Genomic DNA, 19055 nt, shown 5'->3' with positions numbered 1-19055 from the left:
GCAATATTAACACATTGCACGGCCACAGGAGGGTTGCCAATCAAAGGAACCCCCCCCCCCCCAGCACCGCTACATGAGTTGTAGCCACAACAATATTAACAGGGCGAGTCGCTGCAGCATTAATGTCACTGACGTTAATGACGCCCACTGCTTCAAAGCAGTTACAGTGAAGAGGCAACTAGGTGTGTGTGAGAGAGAGAGAGAGAGAGACCCCGACCCCCGACCCCCCCAGAGCAAAGCAGCAGGTGAGAGTGAGAGATGTTTTTTTCACCACACGGCGCAGTCGCAGTGTTTCTGTGTTGGCTGCTGTCTCTGTCTCCGGATCCGAGTCCGGGTCAAACACACATGGTCTTATGCCATCCATCGCAGGTGAATTTTTCTGAATGCAGCTTAGGTTTCAGTTACATGCCTGTGATTGGCCCGACCACACGCCACTCAAAAACAGTCAGCCAATCAGCCAATCTCTCTTCTGATTGGCCAAATGACCTGTGCCTGCTGGAGCTCCAGAAAGAGGCAGGTAAATAAACCCGGAAAGGCTGCACAGCATGGGGCCTTTAACACCCCACATGAGATCATCTCATGAGTGTCACGTTTCTGGATTCAGCATAAATAATTGTACTTACGAGATGGAGGGTGTTTGGCTGAAATCAAAGAAAAGACAAATCGTTTCAGTTACAGTTGTAAATGACAGGATGTTTTTCATCACCTTATCCTCAGTGAATATGATCCCCTCCTCTACTCACTCAAACTCAAAGTAAATCAGTTTGACTCTTCTGTTGGCTCTTAATTTATTCCTATTCTTGTGAGAACATGACAAAGTGTATATTTCATGTATTGTGAGTCTCTGGTTGTGTTGACTACAGTATGTTCTACTAGTGGAAACTGATAATAAAGACAATAAAGACACTTCTCTCCCACATCATCATGGTACAGTCATGTTATCATGACTCTGAGTCTCACACAGCTTCCGGGTTCAGACAGCGTTAAAGGTTTATCTCAAATGTCTGCAACAAGCTTTCATAACAGTAAAAGGTCGCTCAGCTGAGTTAAGTTTCCCTTAACTTTCCCCTTAAACGCGGAATCGGAAGCTACGAATCAGAAACTAACTTCAGTGTACCATCTTGATGCAGCTTTTCGTCTCTGCCCTCCGGCGCCTCCTCCTCTCGGCCTTCAGGTGAAGGAGCTCCACCTGCGGAAAAGCAATGGACGGACCAACAGCTCGGTGTTTTACCTGCACGTCTGCGTTAAAACAAGATGAGGAAAATATTTGTGTTGCTGCTTTTGTGTCTCGGCTCCTCATCAGGTAGGTTCACGTCTTCAATATGTGTTTAACTCTTTCCGTCTGTGTTTTCCTGCTGCGTCTCACTCCTGCTTGGTTTACTTTCACTTATTATTTCTTATGATCAATAAGTTTTAAATGCATATGTATGACGAGTGTATATTAAAAATGAAAACCTCTGGTGTCCCGCAGTGAAACACTCCCTGCAGTATTTCTTCACTGCTTCTTCTGGGGTCCAGAGCCTCCCTGAGGGTGTGGCTGTTGTGCAGGTCGATAACATCACGGCGGGTTCCTGCGACACCAGCACAGAGACACTAGAACCTAAACACGACTGGGTCAAAAACTACTTAGATGACGACCCTCAGCAGCAGGACTGGTACACAAGAAAGTGTTTTTACAGCTGGCCTCAGTTCTGCAAAGTCACTATTAATCATTTGAAGCAAGACTTCAACCTAAGTGGAGGTGAGCGACAGTACATTTCACTTTTTACTGCTTAACTCTTTTGTATCGAAGTTCTAAAGTGACCCTCTATAGTATGAGGGCTCAAAAATGGCAAATAAATAAATTACCTTGATTCATAATGAATAAATACATAAATAAATAAAATTTCACCCAATTAGTAAAAATAATGAAACATTGTATTTATTTGCACATTTATTTATGTATAATTTATTAATTAATTGATTTGATTTATTTTATTTATGTGGCGCCACACTGGGGGGGCTGGGAGCCAAAGTGATGCTAATATTTGCTCATCCAGTTCAAATATAGCCTTTATTTAAAAACCATCGAGATATTAAAAAAAAGTACTGTATAGGTTTGAAAATGCAATGTAAGCACGCCACTCAGCAAAATATGTAACATAGGTTGAGTCAATTTTATACATTTTAACGTGTTAAAGTCACTTTATACCTTTAAACCTAATTTTTGGCGGCAAAGTCACCAAACGTTTGAAGTGGTTTTAATCAGATTTCACTGCTTATTCATTACATGCAGTTCTTTATGACCCAGCGACCTTTGACAGTGAAGCTATTGCCTCATTTAGATAGGAGCTTAATCTTGTTACCCTGAAATAACTGCTCAGGTGTATTTCCAAGATGGCTGCCAAGTGCCGAGACTTGCACATAAGGACTTTAATAATATTCAAAAAATGAAACTGCAGCTGCCTCGATCTGATGAGGTTACCATCACTGATTTCAGCTCAGCATCACAGAGAGTCTGTTATCAAGTCAGACAGAAATCTGGCTGAATAAACCTTATTGTTGCCGACTTTAATACTGCTCTCAGTTTAACCTCCAAAGGAAGTTGCAGCTGATCTGAAGTCAGTTTACACTCGTCCCATCAGACCTATTTTTGTCTGTGTTGCTAGAAGACAAGATGTTAGAGTTCCTCGGGTTCTGCAACTTCCCAGTTTGCCGAGTTGGTAATCCAGTAGAAGTTATGTAATAACTATGATTCTGTGAACTGCCAGACATTTTATGCCTTTTTTTATATTTATAGTCAGCATCTTATGTCCTAAGAGCCACAGGTCAATCCAGACAGGTGTGACTTTGTGTATTTAACAGTTGATGTGCCCAGAACACATGGAGACGTTAACACTTGGCAGACTCTGCAGAACAGTAGCTGCCAATGTTACTTTTAAACAGCAAAATATAATTTGGGTTTTATCACTTGTATCAAGAAAAAGTTCACACATTATCTGCTCTTTATTTATGACCACCACATGACTGTGGTGCTAAAATTGTGCATCACATGATGAACTATATTTTTAAAATCATCTTTCCAGTGGAGATATCATCTGTGCATCATTGTTATTCTCTGTTTTCTCACTGTCTGTCTCAGGTGTCCACATCTTACAGAGGATAAGTGGCTGTGAATGGGACGACGAGACTGGAGAGGTCACTGGTTTTATGTGGTACGGTTACAATGGAGAAGATTTCATATCATTGGACCTGAAGACTTTGACATGGACGGCTCTAAAACCACAGGCTAGTGTCACCAAACAGAGATGGGATGCTGACACAGTGAGAATAAACTACATTGTGAACTTCTTAACTCAGGTTTGTCCTGAGTGGCTGAAGAACAGTTTCAACTACAGTAGGAGCTCTCTGCTGAGAACGGGTAAGTATCATCTGACCTGATGTAGTTTCATCAACACAACAATATTCACAGAGACTACTCAGACTGAATTACCATTGTATCATCTCTCCTCTCAGCTTGACATGACCTGTGGCAGTAAGATTTGAGTCAGTCCTAACCAGTCATGTTCTGACTGTAGTGACTTTTCAGTGTTGCTCCCTTCTGAATTTAATACTCTGTTTCAAAAGAAGTTGGGACTCTGTAAATACAAACAGAATATGATGGTTTGCAAATCATGTAAACCCATATTTAATTGAAAATTGAACAAAGACAATATATCAAATGTTCAATTTGAATTTGATGCCAGCAACACATTTCAACAATGTTGGGATGGGGCAACAAAAGACTGGAAAAGTTGTGTAATGTCTTTCAAGACAAAAAGACACCTGGTTGAATATCTCACAACTAATTAGGTTAATTGGCAACAGGTCAGTAGATGATTGGGTATAAAAAGAGGCTCCAGAGAGGCAGAGTCTCTGTGCAGTGAAGATGGGGAGAGGTTCATCACTCTATGAAAGACTGTGTGGGCAACAGTTTAAGAATAAAGTTCCTCAAAGTAAAATTGCAAAGAATTTGGGATTTTTTCAGCATCTACAAATCATAATGTCATTAAAAGGCTCAGAGAATTAGCAAAAATCTCTGTAGTCAAAGGGACGTTGGCCGAAAACCAATAACAGATGGCCGTGATCTTCAGGTCCTCAGGCGGCACTACATTAAAGACAGACACTGTTTGTGAACACAGTTTGTTGCTGCGTCCACAAATGCAGGTTGAAACTCTACCGTGCAAAGAAGAAGTCATATCTAAACATGATCCAGAAGCTTCGCTGACTTCTCTGGGCTGAGCTCATTTAAGACGGTCTGAGGTGAAATGGAAAACTGTCCTGTGGTCTGACAAATCAAAATTTCTAATTCTTTTTGGAAATCATGGACACTGTGTCCTCCAAGCTACAGAGGAGAGGGACCATCCAGCTTGTCATCAGTGCACAGTTCAAAAGCCAGCATCCATGATGGTGTGGGGGGCATTAGTAGTAATGGCTTGATATATACAGGTTTTGGAGCAACATATGCTGCCATCCAGACAACCTCTTTTTCAGAGAAGGCCTTGCATGTTTCAGGAAGACGATGCCAAACCACATTCTGAACGTATCACAACAGCATGGCTCCGTAGTAGAAGAGTTCGGATTATAAACTGGCCTGTCTGCAGTCCAGACCTGTCACCCACTGAAAACCTATGGAGCATCACGAAACGGAAAATATCACAAAGAAGACCCCAAACTGTTGAGCCGCAGAAATCCTTTACCAGGCAAGAATGGGACAACATTGCACTTTCAAAACTCCAGCAACTGATCTCCTCAGCTCCCAAACGTTTACAGAGTGTTGTTAAAAGAAGAGGTGATGAACACAGTGGTAAACATGCCCCCGTCCCAACTTTTTTGAAATGAGTTGTTGGCATCAAATTCAAACTGAGAATATATTTTTTATAAAACAATACAATTTCTCAGTTTATATATAATACTCATTTCAGCCACAAGGGGCATTGTTTTATTCTTTATTTTTTAACACCATAAACAGACACTCACTTCTGACTCATGACCAGTGGTGAAATGTAACAAATGACCTTTACTCATGTACTGTGCTCAGGTACGGCTTTAACCTAATTCAGTATTTATATATCGTTCCACTTTATACTTCTACTGCAGTACATTTCTGAGAGAAAGGTTGTACCTTTTAGTCAAATATAAATATTGGACATACTGAGTAACCTGATGTTTTTCAGATTAGGATTTTTACATGAAAAAATTAAATAAAACAACTAAAATAACACAAAACCGACTGTGGCTAATAATTCAATTAACTACTGTATTATCATCATGATTGAGACATTTAACCCCAATCCATTGTGTATTAATAATAATAATAATATTAATAATAATAATATATTATTAATACTATTAATTGCTAATATGAATAATAATAATTTCATTTTGTTTCACTCTCTCCAGAGCTTCCCTCAGTGTCTCTCCTCCAGAAGTCTCCCTCCTCTCCAGTCAGCTGCCACGCTACAGGTTTCTACCCTGACAGAGCTCTGATGCTCTGGAGGAAAGATGGAGAGGATCTTCATGAGGACGTGGACCAAGGAGAGATCCTCCCCAACCATGATGGAAGCTTCCAGATGAGAGTTGATCTGAAACTTTCATCAGTCAAACCTGAAGACTGGAGGAGGTACGACTGTGTGTTTCAGTTCTCCAATGTGAAGGAGGAGATCATCATCAAACTGGACAAAGCAGTGATCAGGAGCAACTGGGGTAAGATTGAGATCAGATGTTGTTGAATGTGACTGAATGTCTGTGGTTTGTTGGGTATTTTAGCTTTTGTTCTCCAGTTCAGCTGCAAATTAATCTTCAGCAAAATTCATAATGGAAAAAAAACAGGGTTTAGAAAGGATGAAGGTGAGAAATACACTTTCCTTTTTTGTGGGATAACAATGACACCATATCAACAAATAACATGATTCATACATAAATAATAATAAATAAAAAATCACATTAAATACACATCTTCTGGAATACATCCAGTGGATGCGCTGGGATGCATCTTCAGTGATGTATCCTGGGGTCATCGGATGCTCATGGTACTTTGCGCATCTCCTCTCCTGGGCTTCTTCCATGCGCTCCTCCCAGGGGACAGTCAGCTCAACCATGATCACTTGTTTGGTGGAATCAGAAAAGACGACCATGTCCGGATGGAGAGTTGTTGAGGCAATGTACTCTGGAAACGGCAGCTGGGTGCCAAGATCCACTCTGAGCTGCCGGTCGGTTGCTGAGGCGAGGAGGCCATTTGCTGATCTTGCTTGTGGGGTGTTTTTCTCTCCAGCCTTGACAGAGGTGATGGTTCTCTTTAGGCAGAGAAGTTTGTGTGCTGTTATGGCTGTGGTGACCATCTCTGCAACTGCTCTCAGCACTTGATCATGCCGCCAACGGTAGCAGCCTTCGGCAAGGGCCTTTGAGCAGCTGCTAAGGATGTGTTCAAGATATCCTCTTCCAGTACACAGGGCACAAGATGGTGTCTCACTTTTGCCCCAGATGTGGAGGTTTGCTGGACTAGGTAGGCCATTGCACATGGCCTGGATCAGGAAACAGACTCAGTAGAAGTCTGCCCACAGGATGTCCTCCCAGGTAACCTTTTGCTGCTCTTCCAATTCCCACCTCGTCCATGCCCCCTGCTGTTTCAGACCCACCATCCTGCTCGCTCTTTCTTCCTCCACAGCTGCTCGAACTTCCTCCTGGACCAGAAAGCGCCTCTCTTTACCCTTGGCTCTGTAGGTCAGAGTCCTGGGGAAGTAACCAAGACCAGCTCGGCCTCTACCCACATTCCCCACAAGCACTCTCCTGGATTATACTCGATTCACTGCCCCTCAGAAAACCAATATGTAGTGAAAATATTTAATAACCAGATGGATGTATCTCTGTTCTGACCTGCTTCATCTTTGTGTTTTGCTGAACAGTGAAGCCCAGAGACTTGACCACTCCCATCGTTGTTGCAGTGGTCGTTCTTGTTGTCATCGTCGTTTCTGTTCTTGGATTTATTGTTTACAAAAAGAAGAAAGGTAAGAGACTGAAAGGAGCTGAGTAGACGCTCTTATCCAGACTTCAACACTAAAGTAAACTGTGATAATGCACAAAAAGAGACAAGTAGAAAAACTCAGGGTCTGATGAAACAGTTCAATATATATAAAATAAAGAGGTGAAAAGAAAAGGAGGGGAATTTGTTTGTCAATTAATATGAGAGGGAATACGATTCTGAGTGGAAAAAAAAATCTTCTGACAACTGAAATTCTTCTTCTTTTCTTCTTATTCCAGCACCACCACTTCCTGCACCTCGTAAGTACTTGTTATTCTCCTGTCTCCAATAAGACATGTACTTTAATGGAGACTAAAAAGGCTTTTAATGAGACTGTAGAGGTGAAGATTTTCAGTTTGGGCAGTTTAGGTCTAACAGTGTATTTCTGACTTTTACAGCTCCTGACAACATCTCTGAACTCACTGAGAGGCTGAATCCAGAAACCTGATCCACAAACACCATCCTGCACACACACAGTGACGTCACGTGGGACGACAAAAAACCACGGCAGCTCTGTATGAGAATAAGTGAAGTTATTAAGAGAAACAACAAACTAGATACTTATGCATTTTCTTACAAACATGTCTGTAATTGCTGCACTGCTGCTGCTGTCGCCGCCGGCGACCGATGCGTGAAAAAACAACTTTGTCGTGGTCAAAGCAAAGGACACGGAATAACAAGCATAAAGAAGCCCGGCTGACCGGGAACCCAACCGGTGACCTACTGTTCACCTGGCAGGCACTCTGACCCGCTATGGAGGCGCCGTCAGAAATCAGTGTATTTAAACCTCTACTGTGTGAATCACACAGCTCAGGTCACACAGGCAGAAATAGCTGAGAGCACCTCTGGAACTACTGCAGTTTATAATAAAAAGATAAAAAAAAAATAAAAAATGTACATCATATCACCAAAATGATTACACGTTTGGTGCCACAAGAGCTTCCTACGTATCTGTATGTAATTTTTATTTTTCTACAACCAAAAATGTAGAGGCAAATACGAGACAGACAAAAGTATAATAATAAGAATAAGAATAAAGATTTGGATAAAAATAGTGTGATTACTGTGTGCAGCAATCACAGAATCAAAACATTGTATTTTAGACAGCAAATGACTCTCAGATAAAATATTGTATAATAACTATTATATTGCATCTCAGTGAAATTCTCACAAATCAGAATGATACATTTTCAATGAATCATTAATGTGAGAAATTCTGTTTTCATTTCTTGAGAAATGTCTGTTTTCAGATGTCTGTTGTCTTTTTTATTTTTAATGGTTTAAAGGAATATTTTCTATATTTAGAATAACAACAGGAATTTAAACACAACAAACATGTTTTAATGTTTTTGTGCTGTTGCTTTGGTTTTCAATAAAGTCTCTGATATTGATACAGCATGGCTGTTTTTGTAAATGATATATTTACTCATCTCATCTGTGACTGTAGTTTTATATATAATATAATATAATATAATAAATTCAATTAAAGATCAGAAATATTAGATGAGCGCTCACCTGGACCTTTCATGAGTCACACCTGAAGACTGGAGAAGCAGCGACAGATTCTGTTGGTTGCAGATACACGTTTGTTGGTTTGTGTGTCTGTTAGTGAGCAGGATGTACTGTGTCTCCTCACCTGTGTTCTGTGTGACTGTGGGTGAGAGTGAGTCCTCTGTTCCTGTGAGAACAGCACAAAACATCCTTTAATTCAGGACGAACCCAGTTGGGCTTAAAATACAGTATAAGCAGCAGCTGTAGTGGTTTAGAAAGAAAGAGAAAAATAGACCAAGAGGGAAGTGTACAGGATCTTTGGGTGGATGTTATAACAACAAAAAACAACTTTAATGATACAAAACAGAACAGAGGTAAAACCTTAAGAATACAGCATAAAAGGTACCTACTGACTACTGATGACAAGAACTTTCTGTTTCTAATCTGCTGCATGAGAAAAAGAAGACAGGTCTTTAAAACTAGAAACAGGTTCAGGTTCAGCAGGTTTTTCTTTAATCTAAATAAAGGAGTGATGCTGAGATCGAGCCAAAAGGAAGAGCAAAACAAAACAAACAAAAAAACTATAGACAGCAACTCTTGCTTTCTGTGTTTCTCATGAGTAGTAATATTACAGTTTATATGAACCAATATGAGGCCTTTCATACAACAGGCAAAAACAGCTGAAGGGCTAAGACAAGCAGACGAACATCAAAATGATTGCAAAGGTGAATTCCTCATTTAATCCTTCCAAAGATGTGCAGTACCAAAGTTTGGCCAGTAGATGTCACAATTTCTAACTTTTTAAAACAGTGACCTGTTTTCAACACAACTGTCTCTTGGAGGTTCACCTCTGTGGGGACTGAGGAGCAGCTGTGGGAACAGGACGGGTTGGTTAGAGGAGGACAGAGGATCAGCCAGAGGAGGAGGAGGAGGAAGATGACGTCAGCAGTCATCAAGACAGTAAACCTGGGATCTTTTCCAAACACATTTTCTCCAATCAAGACGTTCAAACCTGAATCTTTCAGACGAGATTAGTTGTAGTTTCTTGAGTTCGACCTTGTATCGTGACGATCTGTTGTCTATAATGTTATGACTAGCTCGTTCAACCCATTACAACCAAGGGAGGTCCACACAGCAAGTTAGATGAGTTAGTTGAGTTAGAGTTCATCTCCTTTTAATTCCAACAAATGACCCAATGATTCCAACCAAAATTATGGGATGTTACATCGGTTGTCAGTGCGTAGTGGAGGTGTGGGATCCAGTGAAAGCCATGTGTGTGTAGTGAGCGTTGAAAACCAAAAAACAACCAACAGACAGAACATTCAGGAGCTCAGCTGTCCAGGGAGAGAGAGCGAGAAGGTGCAGAGGCCGAGCTTTTATGCCCTTCCTCACAGTTGTAGTCACTCAGCCATCTAGAGTAGGTGGGGTCTCCCAGGAACCCAGTAACTAGGCACTGCAAACCAAAACAGGAGACCAGAGCATAGCAGAACAAGCAGGAACACACACAGGAGACGGGTCAAACACCTGCAACGAAAGACAGCCAGCCAGGAAAACACATACGGCCCTGGGCCGTCACAGTACTTATCTTGAGTCACCAAAGTTAGCCACCATCCCTCCTCTCAATAGTCCTACAACAATCTGTGTGATCTGTGTACAGTGCAAAAAGATGATACATGTCAGCTCTGAAATTAATGAAGGCACTGATGACAAACTTTTGAAAATTGGAAACTTTATTTAAAAGTGAAACATGAGCAGTAAAAGACAGAACAATATAATTGATATCTGATTGATCCTTTTTCAGTTAAATGATGTCCTTCATTAGACTCTGCAGTGGGTCTCTGGCTGTGTTGCCATAAATCCACTGACCCACCAACAGGTGACACCTTCTCCAACCCTGAGCTAATGTTGCTTTAAGCTGCCTTTAAATCTTGCTCTCACTCTTTGAGCCTTATCAGCCTTATATTTACATTATCTGGTTTGAATAAATCACATGGGCTGGTCCAACTGGTTTGAAGATAACTTTATGTGAATGTAGCGGTTTAGTTGTAGCTACACTGGTTCAAATAATGGCCATACAGATGTCTTTTGAAGATTTATTTCTGTCTCTCTCTGGCACTCTTGTCCGAAGACGACATCATAAGACACCGTGAAAACTACAAAAAAATAAAACACAAGTTGAAACATATGTCTCTCTTGCCTTAAAGTGTCTTTGTGTCCATATAGGCAAGTTTTATCATGGCTCAACCATGCTAGCACAAAGAAAATTCACAGCCAACATACAGAAACTCAGCACAATATCCACAAAAAGGCACTAAAGCATTAGACACAAATAACAATAAAATACAGTGTGCACCTATTTAACCATGTGCTGAGTATTACACTGGAACTGCATCTTTCTTCAGCAACCGAGCTGATTTTACCGCTTATTCTGACTTTTATATAGTCTATGATTCTGACCCACAGTTCCAGGGTCATGACCTCTACTGAACTCCCCTCACATGAATCATTACCTTTCAAAATAAAATAAAACCTTGCATAAAGGACGTCTAACCAAGTATCTTAAACTGGAATACTTATAAAGAACCTTTTATTAATGCTAACCTTTTTAACATTTAATTCATTGTATTTTAATCCATTTTAATGACTGTATGAACTCACTTTATACCAGAACCCACATAAATAAATACTCCAATGAAATCTGTCTGCCATGACAGTTACATTAGTACTCTATCTTGCGTTGTGTAGTTCAAATAATGGCACACACACAGTCGCTGTCCAGCTCGACCCACATTCACAGCCAGCTCTCTGCACAGAGCAACACAGCACACACACAAGGTAACTGCAGCCTGTTGACTAATTACAGGACCTGTGGAGTCCGCAGGGGCCCATCAGAGTGTAGCGTTCAAATACTCACAAGAAAATATGTTAATAAATCTCCATGGCAAAAAACAAAGCAATAAAAACAACAATTGAGACAGCAATCAACATAATATTAAGACAGGTAGCTGTGTAATAATAAATTAAATTCAGTGCACCTTCAAATATGACAGCAAGGCAGGTAGTAATGACAAGTGAGATCACTGACTCTACTAACTCCATTACATGAACACCATGTGCTGCTCATTAGTCCAACCACCATCACTGTTAATCTAACTGATAGCCACCAGTTAGCAATAATTAATAATTAATCACTCTGCTATGATGAACATTTCATTAATTACGTCCTATGATCTCTGTGCTGCTGGTTTGATCAAAGAAAAGATCACAGTTGCATTAACACATCAGAAGAGGTGATTTTTACCACTGTAGCCTGTTCAGTGTCGATGTGTTTACAGTAACATTTGAGTTATTGTTCAACCATAAAATATCATTTGAAACTTATTAAAAACACATGAATGCTTCACTGTGAGATGAATGATAAAATCTAATAATGAATCATGAACAAAATCTCAAGCAGGTTTGTTTTTTTTCTCTTAATCCCACTTATCTTCACATGAAGCTGCTGCACTTTTGCTACAGGAAAACAACATTGAGACTCTTTTAGCCGAATAACACACATCAAAGTGTTGATCTTTAACACCCCACATGAGATCATCTCATGAGTGTCAGGTTTCTGGATTCAGTTCCTCACGGAGCTCAGAGACGTTTTCAGGAGCTGAAAGATCAGAAACACACTGTTAGTGTGAAGCTGTGTAAAACCCACTCATCCAGCTCTGAACTTTATTAACAGTAAATACAGGAAACTGTCTTCAGAAAGTTCATCTACAGAATCATTTGAAATCATTTTAATCTAAAGCACGAATAGTGAGTGAGATCATTTCAAACAGAATAAAATAAGTTTTACTTACGAGATGGAGGGTGTTTGGCTGAAATCAAAGAAAAGACAAATTGTTTCAGTTACAGTTGTAAATGACAGGATGTTTTTCATCACCTTATCCTCAGTGAATATGATCCCCTCCTCTACTCACTCAAACTTAAAGTAAATCAGTTTGACTCTTCTGTTGGCTCTTAATTTATTTCTATTCTTGTGGGAACATGACAAAGTGTATATTTCATATATTGTGAGTCTCTGGTTGTGTTGACTACAGTATGTTCTACCAGTGGAAACTGATAATAAAGACAATAAAGACACTTCTCTCCCACATCATCATGGTACAGTCATGTTATCATGACTCTGAGTCTCACACAGCTTCCTGCTTCAAACTGATGCTTGTTTCTGGATAAAAGCATCAACTCAAAGACTAAAACCAAAGGATTACAACAGTCATTAAAGAAGGTAATGTTTCTATTTTTCTCTCTCACCTTTCTTCTTTCTGTAAACCATGAATCCAGTGACAGCGATGAGGATGAGAGTGAGGACAACCACTGCAGCGATGATGGAGACGGTGATGTCACTGGGCTTCTCTGGTCAACAAAAACATAACACAATCTCAGACCAGTACAGTTAAAGCAGGTTAGCAGATTGAAGTCAGTGAAGTGAGCCCAGTCCTGGAAAATGCACACAGCACATTCCCAATGAAAAAACACATAGTGAGGGCAGGTAAAGACTGACTGGGCCGTTAAAACCCTGAGGAGTTTTTTGACTGGTGCAGCAGCCTGGTGTGATCAGTAGTCATAACGACTGAGGCTGTTCTTGTTCTACGGGTGTTACCTGGGATTAGGGTCCCAGCTGGCTGCTCTTCATTGACCTGAGACTGAGGTGGTTGACGAAATGTTTTGACCAACATATGTCACTGCTGAGCTTTCTAACCACTATACCTGGGTTTCAAACTGACCTGCCCCAAATTCCCTGATGCTGAAGCCCAGTGGAGGGGGGGGGGGGGGTCAACTTAGGCTAAGCCGTCATGTTTGGAGTACACAGAGCAGAAACCCTGGGTTTTTTTATATTGAGTTTTGTTGAAGATGAACTTGCAGCTGAACTGGAGAACAAAAGCTAAAATACCAAACAAACCACAGACATTCAGTCACATTCAACAACTACTGATCTCACTCTTACCCCAGTTGGTCCTGATCTCTGCTTTGTCCAGTTTGGTGATGATCTCCTCCTTCACACCAGAGAGCAGAAACACACAGTCGTACCTCCTCCAGTCTTCAGGTTTGACTGATGAAAGTTTCAGATCAACTCTCATCTGGAAGCTTCCATCATGGTTGGGGAGGATCTCTCCTTGGTCCACGTCCTCATGAAGATCCTCTCCATCTTTCCTCCAGAGCATCAGAGCTCTGTCAGGGTAGAAACCTGTAGCGTGGCAGCTGACTGGAGAGGAGGGAGACTTCTGGAGGAGAGACACTGAGGGAAGGTCTGGAGAGAGAGAGAGAGAGAGAGAGAAAGAGAGAGAGAGTTTAACACATCTTTTATCTACACAAACACATTTTTAAAAAATTCATTACATCATCTACTTTCATATAAACTGGTCAGCTGAAAACAAATTCTTTAAAATCATTAGTACAACTCCATCAAATCACTTACACAAAACCCCTCCCTGTCTCACACACAAACACACAAACACACACACACACACACACCATCTACTGTCAGTGAACATAAAAAACCTGTCTGATCCTCCACAGAGTTCTCAAAGAGTCCAGATTAGTGGGCAGGGAGTGAAACAAACAAACAAGGGGACAGATAATTTCTCTGCCGAAGGAGGGAAGTTGCTGTAAATCAAGTAGCTCAACAGTCTGCAGTAGACTCATAACTTGGACTTTTATGAAAAACCTTTTGGTTGTTTTATCTGTGGACTCCTCCGGAATTAAGGAATATAAATAATGGAAGAATAAATGGACAGCCGGACTTCATGACAAAGGTAGGCAGTCAACACCTCTTCACCGTCCTGCTGGTTTGTGATGCTGGTAAATCTGAATGAATTATACTTTACTGCTCACAGTAACTAAAATGAACCCAGCGGATAAATTGCGGATAATTTATCCGAGGTAACGATGTACAGCACGTCAATATTGACAAATGTTTAAGCATTTATATCTTTACTATGCTGCTTCTTAATGTGATCAGGTCACCGGTGACCTGGTCAAACATCACAGATCCACAATAATTATGCAGACTTACAGGCTGTGAGCCTGAGTGTCCTGTTCAGCCACATTTAGTGTGAACTACAGAAATAACCTTTGCGAAAATAAAGCATATAACTGTGAAGCAGTCCTCCTTAGGGACTCACAGTAAAATGCTTGGAGCAGTGGCGGGAACTACGGAAAAAATGAAGTAGACTTCTCAAGGCAGTTGAGAACATGGTGTCTTTTCAGCAACAAAACTAAAGAAAAAGCTTCATTATAAGTAGTTACGCGCTGTGCCTTGTGTAGGGGTGTGCCCAGCTTGCAGGTGGGCACCACCAAGAGACATACTGATGTCAATAGGTCCAGGAAGTAAAGCCTGGACCCCCAACGAGGCGTTTCAAACAAATGAGAATATTGGGTTTTGCCCTGACAGTTACTCCCATCAGCGGGAACTTTGAGCCTTGCGACTGTAGACCATTTACATGCACAAAAAGTTGTATAACACACTATAAGAGAGGTTAAACTCTGAAAAGCATAGTAGGTCCTATTTAAGTTCAAGCCACTCTCTTGAGTTGATTGACAAACTCCTGTTCCTTCATAAATACAAGCACCACTTTATTCATGTGTGAGGCATAAGAGATGTTCCTGTGCCCCACCTGTTCTCCTACTGTTGACAGCACCACCTCCACCTGGTGCCACCCTTACTCCATGTGTCGGAGACAGGACTCACCGTTCAAAAAAAACGCCAATCACACACCAAAGTATACTAAAATAAACACAATTTTCTACAAACCAGTCATACATTAAACACAGTCAGATAAAAATCACAAACTCTCAGTTAAACTTACCACGCTCTCCACCACCAAACTCTCAGCGTGCAGTGCAGAGAGAGTGAGAGAGAGAAAGAAAACAAGGAAAAGAAAGATTAAGAATTTTAATAGGGAGATATCAAGAGAAAAGGAGGATAGGAGGAGCAAAGAAGCGAATAAAGTCGTATGTGTGTCAGCTTAACATCTGCAACAAATTTCATGTTAATCGATGTGACTGTTGAACCAAACTGAAGGGCCAACTGACTGACAGACTCACTGGTATTGTCATTATTAGGGCCACACTGCTAATAATAACATCATCTTGGATGCAAATCATACCAAAAGGTTTGTTTTCCCTGAAGGCTGATCCCAACATTAGTCTATGTACAGATGGATGACAAATCAAAGGAAAAACCAGCACAAAGTGTCTTGGGACTCCATGTGTCACCAGAAGAGCTTGACTGCTATTTCTTATTGATTCCCCAAGTCTCTGAACTCTACTGAAGGGATGAACACCATTCCTCCAAAATATATTCCCTCATTTGGTGTTTTGATGATGGTGGTGGAGAGACCTGTCTCACATGTCGTTCCAAAATCTCCCATAGGAGTTCAACTGGGTTGTGATCTGGTGACTATGAAGGCCACAGCACATGATTCCCACCATTTTCCTCCTCATCAGACCATCGGTGACCCCTATTGCCCTATCAATGGGTGCACTGTCATCTTGTTTTTCCACTCATTCTCCACTCGTCAATACTCAGTAAAACAGCATCTTTCTCTTCTAACAATAAAAATCTGAAACCTACTGAACTCACACTAACTGTCCACTGACTGAAAGTGATGTCAGAGCACCAAACAGGTCAGTCTCTACTGATTGGTTAGGACTGACTCAAATCTTACTGCCAAAGAAATAAGCCAAAAGAAGTAAATGTCAGACTGAGAGGAGAGATGATACAATGGTAATTCAGTCTGAGTAGTCTGTGTGAATATTGTTGTGTTGATGAAACTACATCAGGTCATGTGATTCTACCTGTTCTCAGCAGAGAGCTCCTCCCATAGTCCACATACTTCTTCAGCCACTCAGGACAAATCTGAGTGAAGAAGTGCTGATTGTATTTTATTTCATCTTTGTCAGCATCCCAGCTCTGTTTGGTGACGACAGCCTGTGGTTTCGGAGCGATCCATGTCTGTGTCTGCAGGTCCAATGATATGAAATCTTCTCCATCGTAACCGTATTGAACAAAACCAACAGTCTCTCCAGTCCTTTCGTCCCATTAACAGCCACTCATCCTCTGTAAAATGTGGGCACCTAAGGCAGAGACAGACAACAGAGACTGCAGTTAACAGTGACGTTCAATGCACAATTTTAGCCAACTCTCACAGTCCTGTGGTGCTCATGGTTACAGAGCAGACTGCTGTGAACTTTCTTTGTGAGAAATGAAGCCCAATTTATATTTCACAGCTACAAAAGTTACAAAAGCAGCTATGGTAGAATTTACTAAAATGTTTTGTAAATTGCTGAGTTGCTAACTTTTGTAATAACTCATAAAACCACAAGACTGTCCAGTGATGAAGCTTGTAGTCTCTCAGTGTCAGAAATAGGTTTATTGTAAATTGGGCTTAGTGTTGTATGTTAGTCAGAGACATTCAGAGAAGAGCTGTGAGCAGTTTTTGATATAAGAGGCTAGCAAAGGAAGGAATCTGTTTCCTGGGCCCAGAATAAACTCATTATTTAAGACGACAGAAACTGTTTTTTAGTCATCAGTAACTATCGTTCTGTGAATGTCAATGGCAGTAAACCAAGTGGTTTATAAAATGTACAGCATATATCCAGCATACTATGTTAATGTTGCTAAAATGTTAACCCTGTTCCTAAGTCTGTTCCTGAGTCGACCTCCCTGGCTGACGCATCAGCTGTCGCAGATTTGGGGTCCTAGTTGACGTTACACCAGTTCCTTGCGTCTCGGCGACCGCACGGCAGCCACCTGCTCCTGGTTCCCAGTCAGCACTTGCTCCTTAACCCTTGTTGGTGGTCCGGCCACCTCCTGCTTCTGATCCCCAGTCACAAATCCTGCTCGTCCTACAGACCACTCCAAGCCCCTATTGTCTGCATTTGGGTCCTAAGTATCTTAACCTGACACAACTCTGATAACACTACATCCTCCTTTGCTGTGTGCTGCACTTGCAGTCAAATAACTATCTTGATGTACCATAACACAACTCTAATACCACTACAGCTTTGAAATACGGGCCTTGGTTCTTGGTGATTCTTCATAGTAATAGAAGTGATTGGAAGATTAATGCAGTTTATTGGAGAATGAATAGAGGCATTTTACAGATGTCCTCTCCCACTTTCCACTCCTTGATATGATCACTAAGAAATTCATTCATTCAACGGAAAGTGCAACTGCATGCTAAGTTTTTTTTTTTATTAGAAAAACTAGTTTAAATTAACAATCAGTGGTAATAATTAAAGATGGCTCTCTTTTGTTTTAGTCATCAAATCAATTTCTTTACTTTTAGTTTTTTAATGTCTTTAAATATGTGTTCTGGGACCAACCACTTCCTCTGGATAAAATTACACAAGATGTATCCATATTTTTTCTCATGCTAGTATAGCCAGATAAAAATATGAAACCATCTCTTTAATATTGGGAGGCAAAGGCAGACGTTCATCAAGCAGTCAACCTTGTTCACGTGTCCATATTTTATTTTTATTTTTTTATATGATGCAAGACCTATCATGAGCAAAATATGCAGTTATCAACATGACTGAGTGTTTCCACCTTGGAACTGCAGTGAACAAATGACAGTCTCCAAAAACAGATTCAGACAGCCAGGGATTCATACGCCATTTAACTAAGGAACCAATCCTATCAACTCAAGATGCTACACTAAGCATTCTGATATGTCTACTAGACACTGATTTTGGTCACAACAGACTCCACAAAAATTCCTAAGTCTGGGTGTGACTGAGGCTCAGACATGCGGCTGAGCCACTTCGATGTTTCCTCCTCTAACCATCTTGATACACTCTGCTGTTTCACCTGTCAACCTAGTGCAAGCTGCAGTCAATGAGGAAGTAAGAGCAGATGTGCTTACAGCCCAGTTTTTGATTTCTTCAGTGTATTTTTACATTGATTAAAACGTTTCTAAAGTGAACTTTAACTTACTGTCCTTTTATCTTTTGGTCTTGGAAAGCTCTGTATTCTATCAGAATTTCAGTCATCTCTTTAGTGCCAATGATTGTTGAGCCTTTATATTGCAGCTGGAATTGGGTTCATAAATTTGACCATTTCTGGACTCTAAAGGTCCTGTACAAGAGAGAGAACCTTCTTCCAAACTACAGGGGCACCAGACTGCCCACCAAAAACACTGTCCTTCATTTGCAGACCCTATAATATACTGGGAAGATAGGTTGCACCAGTAATATACTCCATCCTAATTATCCAGACTGCTGTCATATCCCATCCTGTCATACCTATTCAAGTTGCCTACTTTCAAGAATACAAAAACACAAACACAAAAAAATGGTACACAAGTCAGCCAACCATCAAAATCTGACTCAGGTTAATTTCCATCCCTCACACACTATCTCAAATATTGGCCTGAATAAGACACTTTTAAAAATTGCTTTATTAAATTTAAGATCTTACACTGGAAAGGCTGCGCAGACTTTATTAGAGATCATAAGCTGAACTTATTTG

At 40.7% G+C, this 19055-nt stretch overlaps 2 protein-coding genes across 5 annotated transcripts; one reads left to right on the top strand and one right to left on the bottom strand.

The window, feature by feature from the left end:
* Window positions 1-1121: 1121 nt before the first annotated feature.
* On the top strand, window positions 1122-8428 carry LOC139633863 (major histocompatibility complex class I-related gene protein-like). 4 transcript variants are annotated; one of them, XM_071499874.1, is made up of 7 exons: window positions 1122-1303; window positions 1472-1741; window positions 3122-3400; window positions 5422-5742; window positions 6924-7025; window positions 7279-7299; window positions 7438-8389. In XM_071499874.1, the coding sequence occupies exons 1-7, from the start codon at window positions 1255-1257 to the stop codon at window positions 7485-7487; spliced, it is 1092 nt and encodes a 363-aa protein (XP_071355975.1). In that variant the 5' UTR covers window positions 1122-1254; the 3' UTR covers window positions 7488-8389. The 4 variants fall into 4 exon arrangements, with proteins under 4 accessions (XP_071355975.1, XP_071355978.1, XP_071355979.1 ...); XM_071499876.1 differs by having other exon boundaries at window positions 1125-1303; window positions 5422-5724; window positions 7438-8428; XM_071499877.1 differs by lacking the exon at window positions 7279-7299 and having other exon boundaries at window positions 7438-8393.
* Window positions 8429-10256: 1828 nt separating this feature from the next.
* LOC139633875 (saoe class I histocompatibility antigen, A alpha chain-like) lies at window positions 10257-16514 on the bottom strand. Its single transcript, XM_071499897.1, has 5 exons — window positions 16379-16514; window positions 13527-13829; window positions 12833-12934; window positions 12379-12396; window positions 10257-12185 (listed from the first exon to the last, which is right to left on the bottom strand). The coding sequence occupies exons 2-5, from the start codon at window positions 13741-13743 to the stop codon at window positions 12136-12138; spliced, it is 387 nt and encodes a 128-aa protein (XP_071355998.1). The 5' UTR covers window positions 13744-13829; window positions 16379-16514; the 3' UTR covers window positions 10257-12135.
* Between the last annotated feature and the right edge of the window lie 2541 nt (window positions 16515-19055).

Source organism: Trachinotus anak, unplaced genomic scaffold (assembly GCF_046630095.1).
Source record: "Trachinotus anak isolate AG129_WGS33_773 ecotype Australia unplaced genomic scaffold, CSIRO_AGI_Tana_v1 ptg000016l, whole genome shotgun sequence".
NCBI lineage: Eukaryota > Metazoa > Chordata > Actinopteri > Carangiformes > Carangidae > Trachinotus > Trachinotus anak.
The sequence above is the reverse complement of the archived record's forward strand: the minus strand, read 5'-3'. Positions and strand labels throughout refer to the sequence as shown.